General features: G+C 44.9%; 1 protein-coding gene across 6 annotated transcripts; it reads right to left on the bottom strand.

Annotated features, from left to right (window-relative positions):
- Window positions 1-296: 296 nt before the first annotated feature.
- Window positions 297-17,720, bottom strand: sema6dl (sema domain, transmembrane domain (TM), and cytoplasmic domain, (semaphorin) 6D, like). 6 transcript variants are annotated; one of them, XM_053865018.1, is made up of 20 exons: window positions 17,500-17,720; window positions 12,421-12,580; window positions 11,390-11,501; window positions 10,863-10,923; window positions 10,696-10,758; window positions 10,463-10,564; window positions 10,290-10,380; window positions 10,021-10,140; window positions 9,664-9,752; window positions 8,813-9,027; window positions 8,615-8,746; window positions 7,968-8,123; window positions 7,644-7,817; window positions 7,082-7,222; window positions 6,822-6,899; window positions 6,675-6,733; window positions 6,135-6,191; window positions 5,469-5,651; window positions 4,068-4,306; window positions 298-3,992 (listed from the first exon to the last, which is right to left on the bottom strand). In XM_053865018.1, exons 2-20 carry the CDS (start codon window positions 12,530-12,532, stop codon window positions 2,865-2,867), a joined length of 3,312 nt encoding a protein of 1,103 aa, XP_053720993.1. In that variant the 5' UTR covers window positions 12,533-12,580; window positions 17,500-17,720; the 3' UTR covers window positions 298-2,864. The 6 variants fall into 6 exon arrangements, with proteins under 6 accessions (XP_053720991.1, XP_053720992.1, XP_053720993.1 ...); XM_053865016.1 differs by having other exon boundaries at window positions 297-4,306; XM_053865017.1 differs by lacking the exon at window positions 17,500-17,720 and adding an exon at window positions 16,677-16,930 and having other exon boundaries at window positions 297-4,306.
- Between the last annotated feature and the right edge of the window lie 2,338 nt (window positions 17,721-20,058).

The raw sequence follows: 20,058 nt of genomic DNA, 5'->3' as shown, positions 1-20,058 counted from the left end.
CTAATCTGACCACAGATCTTCTGACGTTGTGCACCCTACGTGCGTGTGTAATGGGGTACGTTTGTTTCTCCACAGCTCATTGATGATAGCTGGGCTGTCCAGATGTTTTTAGCTCTGCTGGCATTCCCACATGTTCTCTGGTGTGGTTCGTTCTCCAAACATCAAAACAACTGAGGTCTAAAATTAGTTTGGGTCTCATAGTCATTCTAAAATGTCTCTGCTAACTTGAATAGCTCAGACAGGACTCGACCCTGCCTCGGCCTAAGCCATTCTGCAGCAATCGATTCAGAATTCTGTTACACTCTGTCTCCATTCTTTTCATTGTGGTAATGTTTTATTTCAACTATACATGCCGTGTTAAAAAAATCCAACAAAAATTATCATGAAACAAATACCATATTATTTACACATTCACAGTACAATTGTACAATATATCTACAAGCTCAAATACTCTAGAGGTCATATGTACAGCTGGCCTTGCATCTGCATGTTGCACAGTATTCAAATCAAGATGACAAAGTTCTTGTTCGCCCCGCAAATGAAATAGTAACATCGTGAAATATAAAGGCTTCAATTTAGATTGCAACAGAAGTTCTCATTGCAATGTACAAGGCAGTTGAGCAGTGTTTGGTGGATGGATGTTTGTCAGTATCTGTGTGCGTGTCTCTAGAAAAGAGCGTCCAAACACCAGTTCGATGACAGGCATAACGTCTTTACATACAATCATCACTTGTAAACAAAATGTGGCTTTGGGCTACACAGGCAGCTGACACTCTGAAAGGGAAGGAAACTCAAACCAAAAGGATGCAACTACTGCTTTAGTTATCAGCGAAACAAACAGGCGAAAAACATCTCTGTCACCGCAATCTCTGGGATTTACAAAATTTGCATGAGTCGAGGAGTTGGCTTCCGTGTGAACACTGTTAATACGTTGGCAATGAGCAGGATGCATGCTGCCATGTGCCGACTGATCCACAGTGCAAGGTCTTACCTCCCTACATCCCACTGTCAAGAAAATACATTCACTGCATGGCAACGCTATGTGGTGGAGTAACACTGTAAAAGTAAAAAAAAATGTCCCCAACACGAATCATTTATATACCTTAATTCCTTTCGCTCAAAAGTGGAATGGGTGCCTGTCAGTTATCATTTCTTTTCTCGCTGTTCAGGTAAGGGGGATCATTATTCAGTAAATCTCTCAAATTTAGGTCAGAGAATCTCAGTCTCACACTGTAATTGACAAGAAAACAGAGGACCAATTGACATTGCCAATATATATATATGTATATACTTTAGCAGATATTTGTCTTGAATAAGGCACACAATGCACAGATTCAGTTTCACATCCTAAAAATAATTAAACTTCTTATATTTATAGTATTTAAATATGTACAGATACTTGTCATTTCCAGCATGACTCATTTGGACACATGGATACATGTGGTGTTGATTGTACACTGGCCAATCACAGAAAGCTGCACAGGGAACATAGGCTTGAGAACCAGCACAACAGAGGGCATATCACTTGTTAACCATGCTTTAACCTCCACGATTGACCAGAGGATGGGCAGAGGGGACTGGAGTGTTCTTTTAGTTGGGCACAAAACTACTTGACAGTGAGGGCCAAAACAACGGTTAACACCTGTATGCAAAGCCATGTTTTAAATACTTGTTTCCTTTAATTGCATTTCCACACATACGAAAGGCAAACACTGTCAGTCAAGAATTCTGTTATTGTCTTGGTTAAGAAATGATTTTAAAAAACACCGTTGCTACATTAAGAAGTGGCTATACAGAAAATGGAGCAGTTCAGTCCGTATGACAGATTGAGTAATACTCAGGTGCTCTTCTTAGAACTCCATATGCATTTAAAACACACAACCTTGGGGCGATATCAGTCAGGTCGAGGAGTAATCCTCATCGTGATGACCGCTATAGCAGCAAATGTAGTATGAAATATTCTCCTGCTCTTTCACTTCGTGTTACCAGTCTCTCGAAACCCAACGTAATATACAATGGTTCTGAGTTTTAAAGCAATGAGAAAGCACATTGGCTACATTTTTATAAACAGGGCTATTCAAACCGCTGTGTTCTGTCGTATGAAGAGATGTGCACAAGATTGCTACACTATTGGTGTCACAGAACATCTTGTGCTGGTGCCTCTCTTTTGGTACGATGAGATGCATGTTGCATTGAGCAGTGGGGTTTCTATTGTTTATATAAATGCAGCCATCAACTAATACAGTGACTTAAAGCAACAGCTGTGTTTTCGATAACCAGGTGGAGGGGCCAAACATGTCTCCTGCCTTCTTTACATACAAACACAATTTGCACCTTGACATGCTCAATTGATTTTGTTCTGGCCTGCCTCAGCAGTCTTACAACATAAAGGCATGGTCTACGTCTTGTTCACATTAATGGGAAGACAGTGCAATGGCAGTGAGAAATGAGATCTGTACTTCAAGTATCCTATTGTTTTCAATAGGTGCCTCATGAAGAGACACAGTAGTGGCCGTGGCTGCTGTCATACATTGTGTGCCGTCCTTGTTCCACGCAACACTAATGTCCAAACCCAGCACGGAGCAGCCAAAGGGCTACAGTTCATATGTAGCTGCTAGCTTAAGAAAGGGATGATGGAAATGCACGGAACTGAAATGGAAAGCCTGAATGAGCATCTTTGGCCACATGTGTGATTTTTCCCTTTTTAATGTGAGCGAATGTGCATATCATTTAAAGGGGGAACACAAGTCGATGTGATACACGTACACTTTGGGTCCCTCCTCATTCATAGTCCATACAAGCCCTCGTTGCTCAAGGCTCTAAAGCATCTACTTGGAGCCCATCGAGTGTTGTCTTTCAGATGATTAATAACTGTACTTATTGACCACTCGCATCTGTGGAGTCTGTGGTGAAAACCCATTGGGTTTAGGTGGCACATCTGGCTTTAGCGATGGGGTCCTTTTAAGCCCTGTGCGGGGAAGTGAGCCATGCCCACTGTAGCTGCTCTGTCGGGACACAGTAGGGGGGTGGCCGGGATGCAATCCTGCCCCCATTACTCCACTATGGGAGTCAAGTCTGGATGGGGGGGTTGGAGGCATGTAACCCCCTCTGTTCATACTGTGTTGGCGGGAAAGAGACACCCCCATAGTGATACCACTGGGTGAAGTGGACAGGGACTGCCTGTGAGAGGCACTCCGGTGGAGCTGGTATCCTCCTCGCTGCCTCTCAAGGGTGCCTCCCATGCTCAAGCTGCCCGTTGGTGTGGTCGGCGTGGTAGGCAAAGGCACATCCACTCTCTTAGTGGGACTGTGCCTTGGGAGGGAAGATGAGGGAGAGTATAGAGAGGCCTCACGACTGGGTACTTTAGGTGGTAATTCCATCATTTCCTCCATTGTCTCTAGCGTGAGGTGTGGCCTGGGGCGGGGTCCTGACCCCTCTTGAAGAATTGCCTTGGGGTTGGCCACAGAGTCATTTAGATGTTTCAAAATGTCATTGAGTGTATTTCTAGCGTCCACCGACTTCTTCTGCTCTTTCTTTCCTTTAAATTCAGGATTCTTAATCTTCCTCTCAGAAGAGTGCGGGAGTGTTTCATCTCCATTGTCAAATTTTGGATGATCATGAGTAGCATTCGGCAGGACAACTGCACTGGGGATGTGGGAGTGTCCCAGTGAAGGATGGGGATGAAGGCTGTTGGCAATGGGAGGTCCAGGGGAAGAGGGAAGGAACTGTGGACTCTTGGCAGAGGTGTTGTTTTCCTTACGAGGTCCGCTGGCCTTGCCGTGAGCTCTTTCCCACTGGTTCTTGATCGGCTGCAGGCCCTTCTGCTGAAGCACCGGGGTGGAGTCAGGAGTCGGCAGAGCGGTGAGGTCCGGCGGCTGACAGGCATCCCTCAAGATCATTGTTTTCGTGTCACAACCAGGTGTTGTCAGTGCTTTGTCGTTGCTCAGGAGATTACTGTAAAGCTTTGGGGCATCCATGTTGGTCTGATACTCCTTTAAACACACACAAAACATTATGAGCACAGTGTTAGCGTGTATTATGATTGATTTCCAACAACTGAGTTTTACCTTCACAGGACTGTCGAAGAGACCATTGAGCTTGACAAAACTTCCAGTTGAATGTGAATTTGAGGGTCCAGATTCTGTATCTGTATGATTCCGCGGGGCCTTGCGGGTTACGTCCCGGTACCAAAACACCGCGATGCCACTCAGTAGTGCTCCAGTTAGGAACGCCGCAAACACACAAGTGATGAGGATGTTCATATGGACCATCTGGTTACTTGTACTTGCTTGCACTGCCCACACATCTAAAACAGATCAAAAACAACCAATTAACCTCCTGGTACACGTTGTTCCGCAGACGAGTGAGAGTCTGGACATGCAATGTAACCAGTCAACCACAGCATATTTATTCACATCACTCTTTTCCGCTTCAATAAGGTGCAAAAGAAATGTGAAATAAAGCCCAGGAGATCTGTTCAAAAAGCCATTTTTGTTAGTTTAGAGAGAATGTTGAGTGAAACACTGATTTGCATTTGCAATTAGTCGACGTCCAGGAAGTGTCTGAGGACCAGATTGTTATTCTCAAATAAAATGAATAAATGGCAAGGAGTAGATCAGAAGAAAACGAGCACCAAGTGTCTGTCCAGATGCAGAGTTTTGTTAGTAACCACAGACATTGAAAGTGTTAGTCATTCTCTAAGCGGCCTCCAATGACCAAGAGCAGAGAAGGTCCAGCCGATAATCTACTAGTCATCTAGCTAGAAGGAAACTAGCCTTTTGGAGAGCCAAATTACTGAGAAAAGAGCATTTGGAAAGATGGTTAAAAGGTGTTGTCAAAATCGGAAGAAGGAAGATTCAATATGGAAATTTGAAGGAGTTAATTTGTGTCAACAAAGTGAAAACTTTGGCGATATTCTGACACCATATTTCCTCTTTTTAATGAGTACGAGGTCATGATCTGGTGAATCATATTAAATGCTTCATCACTACTACAACATCATTGGTAAATGTAAATTCAATAGCCTTGTCAGTACTGCAGTCCCAAAGCATAGCAAAGTCTTGCCATATTAACCAGTCAAAACTCCATTGAGTATGGCGTATGGAGTGATTCTCTAGCCGACAGTACTTGCTTTTCAGATTGAAAAAACAAAACGGTACCAATCTGTGGTCACTTCAAAATACAATTATGTGAGGAAAATAATTTCTGATTATGATGTATGCAGTTTTTAAATGATGCTGCACGTCAACAACTATACAAAATAAAGTGGCGTGTGTTCAACCCAATGCAGAAGACGTGCACTTCCTTTGAGGAAATATGGTATCAAAGTATCCACTCTAAAACTCTAAGTAGCTGTCGCAATCTAAACAAATGCATGGATGCCATTTATAAAGCAGTGCAAGTTGTTTTTATTGGCAGCTATCGGATTGCTCGATGCAGCGTGCTGGCTGCCTCCCTGTGGGCCTTACCCTCTTGGCCCCCTGGGATAGAGTCTAAAGAATGGGAAGAGGCTGGATCATCCTGTAGCACAAAGCCTGAGCCGTAGAGCTCTGGACCAGACCCAAAGCTGGGGCTGTGAGTAGGAATGAGTACTGGGGGGGGAATGGGGCCACTGGGCTGGACAGTGACTGGCGTTGATGAAAACTCCATGTCTGTGGTGACAAACAAACTGTTAACAAATGGTGCAGATGTTTGCACAATGCATACTGTTATCATTTTGGTTAGTATGCATGGACAATGAATCATTCCAGGTTTGTATTGGACAAATAAAAACAGGCATTTTTTGTAATTTACACACAGTTCATTTTGGAAAGAGTGGTTGGATGGACAGGTCCAACGAGAAGCTTCTACATACAGTTTTCATATCATGGGGTGAGGAGTGAACAGGGGTGAAAAGGTTCAACATGCAGAGCGGGAGCAACAGAATGAAACAGAGGAAAGAAAGTCTCATGGGCAAAGTGATGACGTTCTCGTTTCAATGTATGAAGTTTGGTATGATGAAAGTAGCAGGTAACATAGACATTCCAAGGGATTTTGGTGGGAAAAATTAAATGAATGGTGGCAGTTCTGAAAGGGCGAGGTTGGAGATGCTGAACTCAAGGAAAGAAACCATTTGAATAAAAGATCAAACTAACCAGAGGTAGGGTCGCCAAATGATTTGTAATCTGGCGCTGATGTAGTGCCCAAAAATGCTAAAAAGAATTAAAAGGACAGGAAAATATTATAAAGGAATTAAGCAGTAAAAGCTATAAAAGAAACAAACTAAAGCACTGTAACACTGAGGGTGTACTTCATTTTGTTTAACAGCAGATATGAAGCACTGGCAAACATGTCTGTTTCTTACTTGTCAAGAGTGGCCCTCTGGTTCGGATCCATTATGAGTTTCAGCTCAAGAAATGTTAAATTGGTGCAATTAAAGAGGCACTTATTTAAAAAAATATGTGTCCAAATGCTTCATTATTTGCACCAGGTTAACATGCTAAATTTGTACATGTTTGTGCCTGACAGGCAGCATTAGTTCCAGGTGAGCATGTTTCCGTATGTTAATTTTACATAAACTCATGTGGGGCTGGTTACTGGGGTGGTTTTAGTTGTGAGTGTCCAGGCATGTATGTGTGGAGGACTTCTTATCCTGTGTGTCTGTGTCTGACGGCGTTACTGGGCTCATGGCTTACCCTGACACTCGGCCAGGTGGGTCGTGTTCCCTCCTTCCACATCTTGCTCGTAACCCCTCCTAAAAATGAAAAAAACAAAACAAAACTGGAGTTAGCAAAAAAGCTGACGCCACTGAAATTCTCACCGGAGCTGGCATTTGAACTCACAGAACACCAGGCTGTATCCTCTCACAGACTCCATTTGGCTTCCAGCCACAATAAGGATCTCTTGATGCAATGCAGGCCCTGAAGCCACACAGACACACATTACGTTTTTATCATTTTGTAAAATACCCACATTAGCCACAGCACAGTAGCTAAAGCTTCTCAGTTCCTGACATTAACTGCCGTACAAATCAGCAGATGCAGATGACTTCAAGCACAAATCACTTCTCAACCCTCTAGTGGTGCATTAATGCGTCACTCACTTGTGGCAAGAAGAGTGCCTTTCACAGCGGCTCAAGGGAATACGGATAACACAGCTAGAGAAGGCAACATAGAGGCTGTGGGCATCTTTGTCGACGTGCATCGAGAGGACACGCTTGTCATCCTCGCGATTAGACAAGCACCTGCAGAGCAAAAACAAAAATGCGTAGACTTTACTACAGTGTCCAGAACTCGGATGGATGTATTGTATTCCTGCGCTAAATCAATATTGGGTTTTTACGTCGCACAAACTCAGACTTGAAGAACATCCACCAACACAGATTATTGCCGCTCAGTATTTGAAGGTCACTTCGTGTGTATTTACCATGTCAAAAATCAACTATTTTAGAGGAATACATATCAATGCCATGTTTACTGAGTCAGCATAGTCAGATGAGAAGATGATGTCATTTATATTTTAGAGCATGCCTGAATCAAGAACACAGTCGGCTGGATAGTTGGCTTAATCTCTGAACCCCTCTGTATGGTAGCTGTTCTCTCTGGTTGCTGTTCTTATAACATGAAACCGATCCGAGCTCTCCTAAAAGTGCTTGGCATTCTTACTTGTCTTTGTTGAAGACGTCAATCTCTTCCAGGAGCACGCTGTCATTGAGGGCTGTGGCAGAGGTCTTGGCCAAAACCTTCAGAATGACCCCAGACTCTGCCCCAATGAAGACCACAGTGTGATTCTTGTGAGGCCCTGCTTCATTATCCACCGCCAAAGCTGTCAGTCTGTACCTGAACAAAGCAGACATTGTTGTGATTCTGAGGCACCTGGTTTGGAAAATATTTCTGTGATTATTTCAGACTCAAACTGAGGAGTCGGCCGTGACAAAACATAAGGTGGCTGTAGTCGGACTTGAAAACTCTGTAGGTGCTGTTATTTACCTGACGCGTGTCTTGGTGTACCAAGGTTCATCTCCTATGGAGGGCACTGATGCATCCATCAGGGGATGAGACTTGATAAACTGCAGCGTTGCATCAGGGAACCCAACAGAACTGCTGATGGACGACGCGGAACCTTGACCCGCACAGCAACCGGGTCTGGGGTGAACAATATAAGCACACAGCACAGTCTGTCAATGGGCGGCCCATATGATCACACGTTTTATGCTTATGCGGAAAGCGCTACGTGAGAGAGGGTCAGGGGAGCAGGTGCCTACTAGGATCACAAAAAGCCTCAGCTGGGAGCATTAAATATACATATGCATGGTTATCCTTCATGAATGATTTAGAGAGGTAATGAGGTGCTTGAAAGATTTTATATTTTGGACTACCAGCATGACTGCAAATATACATGCTATCCAAAATCAGGTTAAAAATGCATAGTGTATAATTATGACCTATTAATTATTCAGCCGACAGCAGATGGTGAATGTGGGTGCTTGATCACAGTTGATGGACCCCCTCCCCTCCCCAAAAAATTAAAAAAAAATTAGGTTTGATCTACAAAATGAGGTCATAATGAAGTCATAGTTTTCTTTGCTTCCCGAAATTCATTGGATCAATATGGACGGTTTTAAAAGAGAACTCACCGAGGACTTGGAAGCTTGTCCTCTGGAAACGGGGTCCACACAGAGTCTGCGGTTTTCTGCTCTTTAAAGCGACCCATGAAAACCTTTTCGATGTCGGCCATGGAGAAGGCACACACTGCTGACCCTGGGATGCTGGGCCACACGATACAGCAAAGGTTACCATCGCGTCTTGTTGTTTCACGCTGAGCCTTAGCTTACCTGTTCATCTGCGTGGTGAACACACCCACCACTGCCGGGGCTCCATTCATGGTAATATCCGTGATGGACTGAAGGACGTCGAAATAGAAGAAGGACTCCCCCGGCACAGAGCAGTTAAGTCTAGCTTTGACAAAGGATGTCCAGTGTTTCTCCAGCACTCGCTGTGATCCTCCATTGTCATTCTTGCAGACCCGGGCCACTCGAGAATACACAACCTGTGGGGAGGACGGGTTGAGGAGAGGACAGAGGCAGGTTGAGGAAAGACGCTGAGCATCACTGAAAAACTCTGCTGCAATGAATAATGCATCGTTCCTCCTTTAGCAACATGGCACACCGTATTATCAAGCACCAAGTGTTTCAACTCTGGAGCAAACACAAAAATGTCCCCAATACCCTTGAAAAAAACAAAACAAAACAAAGCTATCTACTGACAAGATTGTTTGACGCAACTGGCAGTTTTAATAATGTACGAGCACAAACCACCTTTAGAGCCCAGGTGTCACTCTAGCATTAGGAAAGCATAAATATTTATTAAGCGTTGGCTGATGGAAAACGGTGGTTTCCTGTGGCTCAACCAGAGAAGCTCAGGATGGGGCCCGGTCAAATCAGAGGGTTGGCTTCAAACCCAGAACAGCCTAATGCCCTTGGCGTGTGTCATGAAGAGCCTGAGACAGCACAATCTCAAATCCTTTCAGTGTGTAAGGGTTTCACATTAGTAATACGTCCCCCATCATCTCTCTGTGCCGTCAACATGACTCACTCGCAATGGACAAATACAAGTCAGGACTCGAGACTATATATATTTTTCGGCCATGTGCAATACATCACTATCAGCGGCGAGCCACTCTTACCTTGCCGAGGTTGCTGTGCTCCACGGCGATTTCCCTGTAGAAAAAGTACACATAATTCCCATACTCTGCTGCGTGCAGGAAATGAGGTTCTGAGGGAGAGACAGAGGGAGAGTTGAAGAGCATTTCTGCACCGTCACCACCACCACGGTGCATGTTAATATTTCAGAGATTTGTACAAGTGACTGGAGTGACCTAGATTGCCTCGGAGAGAAGTCTCGGCAGGAAAGCTTTCTACCTTACCAAAATACTATGGCATGTATATCAAATAACACATCATGCTAAAAACATTCCATCTTTCCAAACACATTTGTTTCTAGAGACGGGCAACCAGGCATAATCCTGGAAACATGTTCGTACCTTTCAGCCATTTGGAGTCGTATTTTATTGTCCTAATTGGTGATCCATCCCCCATGCTGCGATATATGACAGAGTCTGTGGCCTGGAAGTCGGTGACGGTGGCAGAAAACAGTTTCCCCTCTGCAAACCAGAAAAACAAGAGGCTCTCGTGACAAGTTGTTATCGCCTATGGCTCAATTTTACAGTGGAAATGACATAAAGGTCAGTGAAGGCGTTAGTAGTAACACATTAGTTCTTACTCAGCCACACTGTACGGACTTGAGCCTCACCTGCGAAGAGGGCGACGTTTGTTTGTCTCGGGTCAAACGGGCATTTAGCCGCTCCATTGATGTCCTCGCCGTCAAACTCAAGGTTATCCAGCTAAACCCGAGCAGAAAATACAACCTTAATAATCGAATTTGGAAGTTTCTGCATGGATTATAAGTGATGGAAATGTACACACCCTGTAGTATCTGCACTTTGGATTAAAGCTATTTGTGCCGCAGATAAAGACCAGGTCATCACTTCCTGGAACCAGTACTTTGATGAAATTATGGCAGTCGTCCTGGAATGATATTGAGGGGGAAATGTATTTACAGCACAACAGCTTCTATTCACTTCATTTCTGCTTCAGGCAGTATCCAAATTGGCAAAAAAAAAAAAAGCCGATGCAAAATCAATCAATGACACACATACCTTGTGTTTCCCCTTGAGGGCACACTGCTCTCTGTCAACCTTGCCTGATCGCCATGTTAGCTTCTGTAAAGAGCGACAGCAACCATTACAATCGTTGCCAGCATTTTCTCCTGACAGTTCTCAGGTTTGGTCCTTTTAGATGATACGATTTTTAGTGTCACGCTTACCCTGTAGGGAATGATCTCATTCCGGTAGGACTCCCTCAGACTCACTAGGTACACTTGGTCTCTGTGGACAGACAACAAACCGCTGATGGTCAATCTCACCAACACTGTTTACACAATTATACAGATCAGTTTGTAGCTCAAATAGAATGTGACTTTAAGTCAATCGCTATCGAGAGCCGTCAGACTTGACAACAGTGGTGTACGTCTTGTCGTCTTGTCTACTGGATTTTCTGATTAAATATGTGTGTGGGTGAGTAGATTAATCCCGAAACCCATAAATAAAGAAAAAAGATGCCAAGAAACCCCTGACAGAGCATCAGGAAGGAGTGATGGATGCATTTCTTGGATCAATACTAGCCATATTCATCAGATGTAGGCCAAGAAGCCACAGATCCAATAACACTAAGAGCTCCCCTCCCCCCCACCCCCCTCCTCTCATGCCACTGTTTACCTGCCAAGGAGTGTCTGAGTGAAGTGCTGTGGGGGTTGTGTGAAAGAGAAGGAAAGATTTGTGTGTGTGTGTTTACCTGCCAGCAATGAACAGAGTGTCCTGTATCTTTGTCATCAGCTGAAAGTCAAGGCGATGCTGCGACTCATTACCAGAGGGCCTGCCTCTGAATACGGGGTATCTCCTTGAGACTGTGGTGCACACAAACAAACGGCATGACTCCAATTCTCAGTGGAGTTGACGACCAACTGTCTATGAAAAACATCATTAAAAAGTTTTGAAGTGACTTTCCAGTCCAGCTGAAGTGAATCAAAAAGTGTGGCCCTCTTTTTTATGAAGAACCTTTTCTGATTTAAAGTGTCCTCAGGGGAGCTGGACTAACCGACCTTATCATCACTGGCTTTCCTTGTGCTAAAAAAAAATCTTGGAACTTGCTTGAATAAAAGTGTAAGAGCCAGACTAAATCACGTCTGACCAGGGTAACCAACTGCACTGGTCACTCGTCCCATGGTGGTAGAAAAAGAATTAGAGTCAGAACTGGTCATTTCAGTGCAGAAAGTAGATCAACAATGGTGCTCAGCCTCAGGATTTGAATTATTTTAGTGTTTCACTCATTGGCTCGTGTAAAACTTCAGTGTAACATTTGGGAAGACCACTTCAATTATTAAAACTAATTGAATTTCGGAGTGTAGAGCCTGGATTCACCTTCTAAGGTTCCAAATGCAACCTAGACCCACCAGATTTTCCTTCATGAATCGTGAAGATGGCCTGTTTCGAAAAGTCCCTTCATTGATTTTGGACTTTGCAAAGGCAATAACAATCACTTATGAGGACAGTCATCGTTTCCGTACTCTCTGTGTGTACTTGAAACTGAAGTGCAGTCATGTGATTATCATAGTCAAACTACTTTCAAAAACAGCACAGGATATTTAGCAATATTCAGTGGGACGCTAGTCTTTGTCTCCCTCCGTCACAGTGTCCTCAAACGGCAGGAACGTTATCAAACGGTACATTTGGGACTTTTTCTGCTGTTTCGGTGTAACTGATGCTGATGCCACAGGGATCTCTGCGGATCCCAGCAAAGGTTGCCACGTGCGCATGAGTACTCACATTGTGCATCGACCACGTCGTGGGGTACGAGGTCCTCTGGGAAGCTGACTGCCAGGAGAGTGTGTGAGGCTGTCAGCAGTAGCAGCAGCAGACGCACAGCTACCTGGCCCATGGCTGCTCTCAGACGACCCTTCCTGTATCACACGTGTGGAGATGTTACCTGTAACCACAACATGCAAAAGGTGTTACAAAACGGCTGAAAGTCTTCCACTACTGTTTCCTCTATTCCTAGTTATAACACTGTCTATAACAAGGTCTGACTGGCGGTTTCTCTGCAGCACTATCTGCATCTGCTGTCTGTATAAAGGTCAGCCAATTGACCGGTGGGGTGTCACAGTGTGTGGGACGCAACGGAAGTCCACCCTGCTAGAAATGTGGCCAGCCTGCTGTCTCCGTGCATCTGTGTTGTGATTGCGACGACCTAAGCCAAGCTCAACTTCATCACCGTCACACACAGCATCTTCTCTGACCTCAGCTGACTTCTATTGCTCCTCTATTGGCTCCACTGGCCAGCGCACTTGTTATCACTATAATGGCATTTCTATTCACTCATCTGAAGAACATCGTGGTGGTTTTTGTGCTCAGAGTCATTTGGAGAATTATGGTTGGTCAGCGTTTCAGGGTGAGCGTGATGGACGGGGGAAAAGCTGGCAGCAACTTTCAGAGGGAGCGGCAGGGGCTAGTGCGCACAGGAGGGCAAGAAGTAGTGCTCTGGGAAACGGACTGGGCTTGTGCATATTAATGACCAGTGTACGTTCAATTATTTATAAGGCAAACAAATTATTCATGGCGGCAAAGCCTGAACGGATATAAACAATTTACTGGGAGAGACGTCACACTGGCGAGGGGATGGATTAGCCGGGAGCACACCGGGATACGTGCACACTCGTGGCTGCACATATACAATCACTCTCGCACATCCTGTAATGTGAAGGCTGATGTGTGCGCACGTGCACAAAAACACACGTGCACAGAGACGTATTGACTCGTTTTTCAATTAGCCCTGAAGCACACCTGCTCCAGCGCTGCCAGTGGGTCCCGTCTGCCAAACCATTAGTGCTTTGATTGATCCCAACAGGAAGCACCCGAAAAGGACAGTGTGTGGACTGTGCACTGTTTTATGGCCTAAATTTAGGTCAAAATCCAACACAATAAATGATTCATGCTGCTTTTGAGCTCTGGCACAGTTAGCAAGCCTTGTTACGCTGTCCTTGTTTGATTCCACAGCAGTAAATATTTGTGTTTTGCTTCATTTATCCAGCATTGAGTTATGATTGTCACTTCTTCTCACTAGGACCCGCAGTGTCATTTGTCACTCAGAGGAGCTGAAGTGATGGATTCAGAGTTGTGCGAGCGCGTTCGACTCATCAGCGCTGTGTAATTATAGCTATTCAGGCCTCTCTGGGGCAGTTGGGCCTTTGAAAGACCAACGCCATTAGGACTGATTAATGCATGGCCATGAGCAGACTGCTGCTACAACTCTATTAGTACACTTAATAGTAAAATTAAGAGTTTGATGGGACGGTGCGTTTTCAGTCATAAGCAGTCTGTGGGCATGTTCCTATTACCGCAGTGATTTAGCCCAAGCATTCCAGCCAGGACCTGGAGACGAGGAGGCTGAAATGACAACACCTATATTCACCATGAAAACGTTTGAAAAGTAGAAAGATATTAGATCAAAAGAACATTTTTGCTCCTGGCACTGAATCATTTTAAAGAATCAATCATCTCTATTTATGAATTTATAAGCACAATATCGCTCCAATGCTCTCTTCTCTTCGATGTATCGACTCACGCAACAGAAGCTCAGACCCCTGGTTATTCTTTGCATGCTAATAGACGTTCAGCCAAGGGAAACTTTAATGTAAAACAGAAGACATCCAGAGGTCACCAATCTAAAATTACTTCTCCAGTGAGCCCAGCGTGTTTTCTATCGACTATTCCTCTCTGTTTCCAGCCCTCCAGTGAGTGTGTGTGTGCGCGAGTCTGCCCAACATATAGGCCTCAACAAGCCGTGAGACGTGGGGCTTGTCACGCAACTCAGTGCCATTCGGCTTTGCCTCACTTTAACTCTGTTATTACAGGCTTTTCAGTGTCCCACAACCACGCACTTTCCCCACCAATGCTGTTGACTAAAGCTCAGTGTTAAACTCGGGGGATGGGAGGGTAGGGGGAAGGGGGTCCGGTCTGATGGATGACTAAATCTGCTGCTGAGTGCAGGGGTAGGCAGCCCAATTCTAGTAGTTAAAACTGGGATTTAGTGATGTGATCTTAAAATGACAGATTAACACACATTCTCACATTAACACTGGGTTCACTGACTGATATCTGCCACTGACTGTTGTGAAGTGTTTTGGCAGGGAAGTCCTATACTGAGCTAATAAAAGGAGCGCAAACAACGTCAGTGCGTGAGGTTTGGAACAGCGTGCTCGAATGTGATGGGTGGATGTCAACACGCAAAACAATGAGAGGCTCAGCTTGAGGCTGCATGACGTGACATAGCGTAAACACAAAGAGGCACAGGAAACAGCTCAGGACAGCGTTTGGTTTTAGGCACTACTAACTTCACACTTGTTCTTGTACACATATGTTAATAAGGAGGCGAGCACGTGTGACAGCTTGACACTGGGTGTGACCCGTAAAACGGTCCTCTCAACTTTCTTGCGAGGAGGTGAGCCAGCTAACTCATCCAACAGAAACAGAGCCGGTCCAGAAATTTAGATTCTTTTTTGCGAAACAAGCTGCCATCTTCCCAGAAATCATCTAGAGTGGTTTGATTCTACTTGCTGCTTACAGGATTTGGCAGAGAGAGGCGACAGCGCCACCCAAAACCCTGCTTCGCTCTTTTCTTCTACCTTACCTCGCCAGAGCAACATGATGGGAGAAGTCTTCTCCACAGTAGTTCTGCAAGATGGGCTCAGAAATAAGGCAAAGCTGCAGGTGTGACCAGCAAACAAAAGGGGCTATGGCCAATCCAGCACAATGGAACCCCACCCCCGGTCATTGGCCCCAAATTCAGGAGCTCTAAAAAGGGGGTGGGAGGGTTCTACGAACAAAGCAAACTATATAAACACACTGACTCCAAATGCAACACAAAAGGCGAGGACTTTTATTACTCAGCCATTTTGGCTTTGAAAAGTATTTTCCGAGCAACAGCGCAGGACAACTGTGAGGCCCTGTGAGGTCGAATGGCAGTGGTTCCGGGTTACAGCTGGCTGTATGTGAGGTTAACTGTGGTCGTTCTGGTCGCTGGGTTCTGACCCCGCGTCCATTCAGGCAGAGTCAGACACTCGGGCAAGTTTGGTGTCAACAAACCAGGTGGTTCCGGTGTTCACCCAGACTGGGGCGCTCATGCCAACACCAAGTTTCTCGTGTCAGTAGCCAAGCTGGGGGTTGAACTCTGACATTTTCACACAATCTTTTTTTCCCGTTTTAATAAAACAAAACCGGCTCCTTATTGACGTTGAAATGAAGCAGCTGGCCTCTGTGGTTGTTCTATCTGTCGTGGATACTAAAAAGGAATGATTTTCTCATTGAAATTGTTCACGCATACATTTTCGTCAATTGTTCAAGACAACACCCGGGGCTAGTTTAGTATAAATCTGTGACCAATTTCGCCGTGAAACAATCAATTTCAGGATACTTCGTTTGGTTTTCAGTTTTTCAAGTTGTGTGTCCCACCTATTCTCTTCCTCTTTTTGCACAAACAATCAGCACAGTTCAGTCCACGGGCTTGGATGCAGGTATTGTCCAGTCCGGGGCGTAAAGGCATTCAAGTTTTAGCCGTCCTAAATCTTTTTCATTGCCCTTTAGTGCACATGCAGGACTCATTCAAAAGACAACAAAGACAGACAGAGCTGGTGTGACAACAGCGATGGGGATTCATTTAACTGGCGTCACAGCACTGATACATGCAGGGCTGGGCTCCATTCGATCGCCCAGTAAAGGTGATTGCTTACAGAAAATGGAGCAAAATATGAGACTCAGTCACTATTTATGTCAAACAGTATCCTATTTTTTAATCACCGCACAAGGCGTGTTGAACAAAACATCCCTTAATAAATAATCTAATAGCCATATGAACTCAAAAGGCAGTGCTGAAGAGAAGCACAAAACATCTAACAACTGATTTGACCACTATGTTATGCTTTTATGCAATAAGAATAAGCTCGCTGATAGAATAGGATCTACTTCTTATGAGCGATAGAGTTCTAGTCTTTAAATTTGAAGATCCGGATGTAAAACAACACACCTACCTCGAGTATCCGAATTCTCTCATGAATGGAGCAATCCAACTGAAAGCCATATTCCTTTTGTAATCCATTTAGGAGATGAGAGGAGGAAAAAAAATCGCCCAGGATCTTATATTCCTGTTATATTAAACTCCATCTGGACTGCTTTATCTGTGTGTGAATCCAGTTGTGCGCCGGTTCTCGCTCCCTCCACTCGCCGCTTAGACGCACCGGGACTCGGACTGCTCCGTCTCCGTCCTCGGGCCCCTGATCTCTGATGGCTGATCTTCAAAAGCAAGAGCCACGATCACGAACCCCCCTCCTTTTCCTCCTCCTCCTTCTCTCCCCCCCTTCTTTCTCTCGCTCTCTCTCTCACACACACACCAAGGCTCTCCTTTACTATTAACTTTCGGAACAAGAGGGAAAATTCATACACATTAACCGGACTGTTTTTCCTTCTCCAAGCTGCGCATTTACGCACAAAATAGCCGGTTCGATAGCAGTGGAAATCATGAAACGGAAAAAACTTTCATGTAAATAAAGAGACAAGGTAAGCAGTGCGTGTTTGTTTTTGACACACGTCTGCAGTGTAAAGGGGCTAAAAAGAAACAACGTGTGCACCAACACGGACGGCTCGCGTTCGCGGCTCGTTTACGCACAATGTGATTGAAGCGTGTTCCAAAATAGTTGCATCTATTTCTGTCCTGCACCCAGCACTTTTGCAGAGCGGCGTAGCGACGTGGAAATATTTTGGTTTCCTGGCAGACTTCTTCTCCAGCTCGCCCCGCGACTCTCACTGCCGAGCGCCGCGCAACAAAGTGAATCCACATATGCGCAACAAACTCACCTCATCTGTGTGGCCGGGTTTATATCCTTTCCACTCGAAGTAATCCCCCAAAATACCACAGGCGTGAGCATATCATGAGCGTCGTTGTGAATCAACTTCTCTCGACTGAGAAAAACAAACTAATGCACGGCAAATGGTGTAATTCGACCCGTGCTAAGTCAATCCATCCAGAGAGAGAGGCGCAGCCTACCAATGAGCTGCGCTGTTCCAGCTCCAGTCCCTCCCCCCACCATCCATCTCTCCTCACTTGGTTCTCCGCCTGGCTCGGGCTTCCTTCCTTTCTTTCCTGCAGCCTGGAGAGAAAGAAAAGCTACTCCCCCTTTTCTTTCTCCCTCCGAGTTCTCCTCCTGAGTGACCCTGTGTTGCCCCCCCCCCTCCTTCTCTTACACCCCCATCCCCCTACTCCCAGTCAGCAACAGAGCCTAGTAAAAAAATAATTTCAGCTGAGTTGAGGCAAAGCTGCTGCTGAGTAAAACACATCTTTGGAAATGTTGGGATTGGAGTGGGAGACGCTTTGAGCGCAAGCCGGCACCATGAAATTCATTTTTATGTTCATTTAAAAAGTGTAAAGGTGAAGAAGAAAATCTACCAGAGTGGCAGAATACTAAGGAATCAGAAACATTTGTGCATTTAATGAAAGTGTGCATGTTGTAGTTGACATGCACAATGATTTCTTGGAACCTTAGTGGATCTGCACAGCTGCGGCAATAGTGTTGAATGCCAACAAACCAGCCCGGTGCTGTACATGCTTTTGACACCACCGGTTCAGTCAGGATGTCGATCCAAAATGTTGTGGGTCGCGATTGGACTGGTGCCAGCTCACCTTCTTTGGATTCACCTGACCCTTAACTGCGTAGTGTGGCAAGCAAGTGGCACGCGCTCGCAACTGAATACCTGAAAACACTATCCGGAAAAATATGACAAAGTTATAGCTAGAAAAGCTAGAAGAAGAAAATACTGACAATGAAAAGCTGCAATACAATGACACCGCATCGCTATTGGCAGACCAGCCCATGTAAAGTCATAGCTGCGATTTTTCCTTGTATTGTTTGGTTTTTACCGTAAATTCCCAACTAATGCGTGCACCAGAATATTAGGCACATCCACTAAATTTAAGAAGGAAAATAGATCGTGTACATACATAAGCCACTCCACTAAACTAGTTTTGAAAACAGGGTCCAGCATCAAAACAGCGCTTTAAGGTGAATAAAATGGCCATGATTTCATCGGTTTGATGTGACAAGGCGAGATATTTTTGGCAGCATCTTTAGCCTGTAAAATCCATACATTAGCCACATTGTCATTTAACCCGCAGGATTCAGACCACGAGAAAAAAGTAGCGACTTATAGTCTGGAATTTTTTTTTTTTGAGTTTGTACTGAATGAGGTACAACATTCAGATCATGCCTTGCTCTCTTCCCGTCCACGACTGATGACTGATGACGACTGGATTCTGTTTTAACCCTGCAGTGCCAGTTATTTCCTGACCACTCCACATTTATATCAGTTAGAAGCTCAACAAATGAATTTAGCATGGTGCATGGGTTGTTGGAGCATGTGAGTAAATAAATTGATGAATGTGTGTACCACTTTATTGTTCTTTCTTAAGGAGACTCAACGTGTTGGCTGCCTCCATATCCACATGAATCTGTGATGGTCATTGAAGGTGTCAGGTCATTCCGGCCAGGTCTGCGAGGCTCAACAATGGAGACCCATTTGCACCCCATTAGAAATGCAGGTTAGCAGATGTGTGAGATTGTCTCCCACACCAACATCCTCACCCACTCGCACAACCCCCCCTCCCCACCGACAGGCTCCATTATGAGCTGAGAAAAGTGGTATCTGCATCTCAATACTTGTAGAGGAAACACAAGTTCTGGTTTGCGCCGCCTGATCCCAGTTTGACACTTTTTGCATTGTCTCGCCGTGTCCCCTGACTTGTTCCCACCCTCTTCCGTTTTATTTTGAATCACTTGTCAAGTATTTCGGCGCTGCTAGATGTTTTACTCAGGCGCCGCCATCATGTCCAATTCCTCTCCTTGAGTTTCACCCAGTGGAGTTGAAGTTTCCCACCTTTGTCATTAAATTATTTGTGTACATTCCAAACTCACATCTATCTCCCGCACTTAAACGATTCCATCCATCCTTGCAGCGTGGAGTTATTTTGTCAGACTGCCACAGGAACTTGCGAAGCCCACATGTCTAAAATTCAGTGACGGTTATAGGTGTGAATTTATCTCGGGCTAATTCTGCTCCCCCAGCATCCTCATCCGTGCAGACATTTGTGAGCGGGGGGAGGTAAATAAATCAATGTGTCGAACATTTGTGCAGTCAGTGTCAGTATCGGTGAATAGATGTATGGATCTCTGGATGCTGGGCAACTGATAGTTTTATTGATTGTCTCTCTTTCCAGGGAACTGCAGGTTTTAATTGCAATGTTATTGGGAAGTGCCATGATTTCGGCAGGTTTTATCCAAGTCTGTGTAGTTCTCAATATCCTGTCTTTTATTTTAGTGGCAAGGAAAAAGTAGACTGACAAGTCTGTGGCTTGACTTTCTT

Source organism: Synchiropus splendidus, chromosome 5 (assembly GCF_027744825.2).
Source record: "Synchiropus splendidus isolate RoL2022-P1 chromosome 5, RoL_Sspl_1.0, whole genome shotgun sequence".
NCBI lineage: Eukaryota > Metazoa > Chordata > Actinopteri > Syngnathiformes > Callionymidae > Synchiropus > Synchiropus splendidus.
Note: the sequence above shows the minus strand (reverse complement) of the source record. Positions and strands in the feature narration are given on the sequence as shown.